At 35.3% G+C, this 4,788-nt stretch overlaps 1 protein-coding gene across 1 annotated transcript; it reads left to right on the forward strand.

Annotated features, from left to right (window-relative positions):
* Positions 1 to 247: 247 nt before the first annotated feature.
* LOC113294532 (probable transcription factor KAN4) lies at positions 248 to 4,188 on the forward strand. Its single transcript, XM_026542928.1, has 6 exons — positions 248 to 1,645; positions 1,841 to 1,917; positions 2,115 to 2,151; positions 2,485 to 2,626; positions 3,509 to 3,653; positions 3,756 to 4,188. The coding sequence occupies exons 1-6, from the start codon at positions 1,090 to 1,092 to the stop codon at positions 4,014 to 4,016; spliced, it is 1,218 nt and encodes a 405-aa protein (XP_026398713.1). The 5' UTR covers positions 248 to 1,089; the 3' UTR covers positions 4,017 to 4,188.
* Positions 4,189 to 4,788: the final 600 nt, after the last annotated feature.

Here is a 4,788-nt window from a genome sequence, read left to right on the forward strand (position 1 = left end):
TCTAAGAAAAAAGAAAAGAAAGAATTGATTTGGGTCCCCATCTCTTGACAAGAGAGAGAGAGAGAGGGGAAGAAGACTATAGAAGAAGAAAGAAACTGATAATCACAGTAGGAATACTGTCACACTAGTCATCAATTCCCTACCATATTAAAACACAAAACAGTACTCTTTTTGTTTACTCGTATTCCAACCATTCCCTAGTCCTACACACACAACCACCATTAAATCCCTTCCTGCACCTCCTTTGTCCTTTATTTCTTCCCCCTCCTTCCCCTCCATTTACAAAGTGAAGAAGAAGAAGATAAGGTAATCAGAAACAAAACCCACTTCTCTCTCTCTCTCTAGGGGTGCTGGTGGTGATCTTTCTTGTTCTGCCTCTGCTTCCTTAAATTGCATCTTCCCCTTTTTACTATCTTTTCTCTCCTTGCGTTCATCCCAAAAAAAAACTTTAAAAGGATCCTTCTTCACTTCTCTCTTTTACTATTTAGCTTTTTCCATCCCTGCTGCTTTCCTTTTCTTCTTCTCACTTTCTCTCTAGCTCTAGTCAATAAACACTAGTGAGTCTCTCCTCTCTGCAATTTATTTTCTTCAAAACCTGGCTAGAGTCTCCCCCACCCTAGCATTTTCCATTAAAAAAACAGACTACAGAGATAGAGAGCATTCACTGTTCACTATACCTCTCTTTCTCTCTCTCTAAAAATATATAATTTTCATTCATTCATTCACACAACCATGCAGCATATAATCATAGGGTACTCATGATATAATCACAACACCACCTTCCTCCCCTTTTTTGGCTCTCATCCACATTTTTCACCTCATTCCTTCATTCATTCACTCACTCACTCACTCACCTTTCTCTCCCTCTCTCTCTTTTAATTTTATTTTACTCTATCTCTCTGATTAAGTAATTAATTAATCATTTCTCTCTTTCCCTTTAAAGTTTGTCTATATAAATCCCTTTTAACTCCATCTAGTAGATCTGTGGATGAGTTCTTGAACTTATTGGGTTTCCACCAGTTTTGTGTTTTTATTGTCATTCTCAACAACTCATCATCATCATCATCAGTAGAAGCATAAGCATAAGCAATGGGAACTACATCAGCTTTTCCGGATCTCTCTCTTAATATATGTCCACCTTCAGTTTCATCAGACTGGTTTAAAGCTTATAAGGAAATGGGTTTCGACGGATCAATGAAAACACCACTCTTTAACGCCGGTGGAGATAATAGAAGCTCAGTCACAACAGATTCCTCTGGAAGCAGTACTACTGGAAGTGATATAAGCCATGAACAAACAGGAGCTGCTTCTTTCCAGTATTTAGAAAGAACTGCTTTTGATCATCATCTGCGTAATCTTTATAACATTGATGAACCCACTTTAACTCTGGGTTTAGATCCTACTCTTACATCTTTACAGCAATTACCACACATCAATAACCAGCTGATGAACCAACACTACCAACACCAACACCACCACCATCTACACCAACATCATCAGCCTCAGATTTATGGACGTGATTTCAAGAGAAATTCAAGAATGATTAATGGTAGCAAGAGAAGCATTAGAGCTCCAAGGATGAGATGGACTACTACTCTTCATGCCCATTTCGTTCACGCGGTCGAGCTTCTCGGTGGACATGAGAGTAAGAACATAATAATAATCATTTAGTACCATCATATATCTTTCTGATCATTCTTCTTCTTCTTCTTCTTCTTTCCCTATATTCTCTTCTCTTTGGTTTTCTTATCATGTGTTCATTTTGTCTGCTTAATATGCTTACTGTTACAGTTTATTCAAGTATTGTTCTTGATGATTTTATTGTGTTTCAAATGTGTAGGGGCAATACCTAAATCAGTTCTGGAGCTGATGAATGTGAAGGATCTTACATTAGCTCATGTGAAAAGCCACTTACAAGTAAGAATCCATATATTGATATTAGAATTAAGAAGATTAGTATTCTATTAGTTAGAAGATAGATAAGAAGCAACGACAAAAGAGCATCTCTTATTAATATAGTAGAGACTGAGAGCTAGTACATAGTGCTCTTAGCAATGTGGACTTTATCTCACTAAAAATTCTAAACCCCCCCCTTCTTGTTGGTATTCATGCAGATGTATAGAACTGTGAAGAGCACTGACAAAGGAACAGGTATTTGGATTTTCCCCCTACCATAGCTAGAACCCAATATGTAGTTTTTTTATAAGTGATATTCTTTGATAAGTTTTCATTTGGTGCAAGATCTTTTCTTTCTAAAATGGTGAAATGTGGGTAGATTTTCTTATCAGTTCATCATCATGGCCATCATGATTTTTGTTTACCAACAAACAAAAAAAAATTGGTGGAGTTTTATAATGGACAAAAACCTTGCCAAATTTGGTCCATTAGTTTTGAATTATTTTTGCTGTTTTTTTAGTGTGTCTGACAAAGTACATGCAGTATATGTATTTTTTTCTAAAATGTCATGAATAATTTTTTTTTCAGGCCAAGAGGAGACAGAAATGGGATTAAATCAGAGGATGGGGATTGCTGCTGATGTAGATGAATCTGGTAGTAGTAGTGGTGGATTATCTTGTGAGAAACCATGCTTCAACTCTACTGATCATCCTAAATCCTACTCACCAAGGTTTGCACACACAACTATCCTCCAAATGTTATTTTGCCCTAATTTTTTGGCACTACATGCAAATATGAAATAAGAATTAGGTCATACAGATATGCAACAAATTAAACCATGTCATTATTATCTGAAATAATACAGTATATAATGCATTAAGTATATACTTATATCTGATGAGATTTTAAAAATGTATTAATAACAACTGAGTTGAAGTACATTGATATTGCTGAAACAGGCTAAGCTAGGCTACTAAGCTATGATCATCAGTTTGATTACAAGTATATTTAAGCCATATTTAATGGGTTTTGTTGTAGTTGGATTTTGTTGACTTTGTTTGTATTCATGGAAATAGCTGGATTCAACTCCATCAATTAAGAGAGAATGTCTATGTTTTAATGAAGTTTACTCCAAACTTCATTGATATCCGTTCCATGGTAGTTTTACTTAACCATTATGTTTAATAATGATCTGTTCTTCCGTTAAGTATATTTTCAACACTGAGTTCACATTCATCTACTTTATTTTCTTTATGCTTGTACCGTAGTGTACATTTTTTCCGTGTCTTTTAGCTGAACACATTTGTATATTTCTAAACAACAAAATCAATAGCTGATCACTGCAAAAATTTCTAAAACTATAACATGCATTTTTAGTTCTCATCACGATTAACTTGAGACACGTTTTAGTTTTGCATCAAAAGATCAGTATATAGATACACGTACATTACTCTTGTTTCTAGTTATGATTTTGATTATAATGGAGAAATCTGAAAACATTTGCTATATAGAATGAATATGCAACATCAAACTGGTAATTGATTAACTCGTTAATTCATTTTTTTTCTTGGGTTTATACAAAATTCAAACTAATATGTTTTGATTTCACCAGACTTGAACGCCGGGGATCATGGTCATCCATGGATAGAAATGTTTCGAGTCCATCAGCTCATGAAGACTTTGATACAACTACAACCGGACGTCCACTGATGAGATCTACCAGTGATTTACTATTACCAAATGAGTCAAGAACCAAGGTACAGACTTCAGCTTATTACATCAATATAGAGTATTTTTGTGATCCCACTTTTGATTTGAAACTCTTATAATTAACTTGTATATTTGAACTCATTTTTCAGGTGGATGAATACGAGTCGATGACAAATCTCCATTTGTCACAAAACGAGAGGGTGAAATTATTTTTGAACAATTCCAGTCTGGGATCTTCACAAAACCAGAGTGCTAGATTGGCAATGCCAAACCTGGAGTTTACCCTTGGAAGACAAAGTTGGCAGTCAATGGGTGATCATCATCATCATTACGCTCGTGATCAAGTAGTTCAAGTCCCCAACTCAAATCACCATCATCGTGATCAACTAATCACCCTCCTTAAATGTTAATTAGTTAGTTAATTAATAGTATATTTTTGGTTAGTCATCAACAAATGTCTTCAAAAACTTGATGAGATATATATGCTTGTAAGTTGATGCCTCCTTGTTGTTCTTTTAGATTCAGAGAAAGGAAACAAAAAAAGGATGAAAAGAATGGTACAATTAATATGAAAATATTCTGCTAAACATACCCATGGCATTACTAGTGTGTAGTACTTGTAAATCAAAACTGTCGATATTGCCTCTAGAATTTATGACCTGAACATGGAGACACCAGCAGGCAGCAGCAGGTCTGGCCAATAAGTTAGAGTTACAGACGGACTATTGTATCAGGATATATTTGACCGAAAATGTCAGAGTTGTAGTACTAAATGGAGTTATGCGTGATTAATATTAGACGTACCATTAGTTGATTAGCTAGCTATCTAGCTAGGGTTTGCCATGGATCAGCTGGTTAGTAGCTAACTAGCTAGCTAGTTTAACATTGCATGTAGTGTAGAGTCTATAGACCGGCGGAGGTCTGTTTGGGACCCCCCACCAGTTTTAAATATCACTGTATGATTCTTGGTGACGAAGTAATTGGCCTTTAGGGTTTTCATTTGATCAGATAAGATCTAGAGAAAAAGATCGTATGAATTATACACAGCTAGCTAGACGGACAGATAGAAGGAAGACAAATTAGTGAATCACAGTTGATTGATTTATTTGGAAAGAAAAGTCCAATATTTGACAGAATTAGTACGTACTGCTAGTTTTAATTTCATGATGATCTGTGTAAAAT

Source organism: Papaver somniferum, chromosome 1, assembly GCF_003573695.1.
Source record: "Papaver somniferum cultivar HN1 chromosome 1, ASM357369v1, whole genome shotgun sequence".
NCBI lineage: Eukaryota > Viridiplantae > Streptophyta > Magnoliopsida > Ranunculales > Papaveraceae > Papaver > Papaver somniferum.

Coding starts and splice junctions, on each gene's coding strand:
- LOC113294532 (XM_026542928.1), top strand. CDS start 1,090: ATGGGAACTACATCAGCTTTTCCGGATCTCTCTCTTAATATATGTCCA. Junction 1,918..2,114: donor ATGTGAAAAGCCACTTACAA/GTAAGAATCCAT, acceptor GTATTCATGCAG/ATGTATAGAACTGTGAAGAG. Junction 3,654..3,755: donor CAAATGAGTCAAGAACCAAG/GTACAGACTTCA, acceptor CTCATTTTTCAG/GTGGATGAATACGAGTCGAT.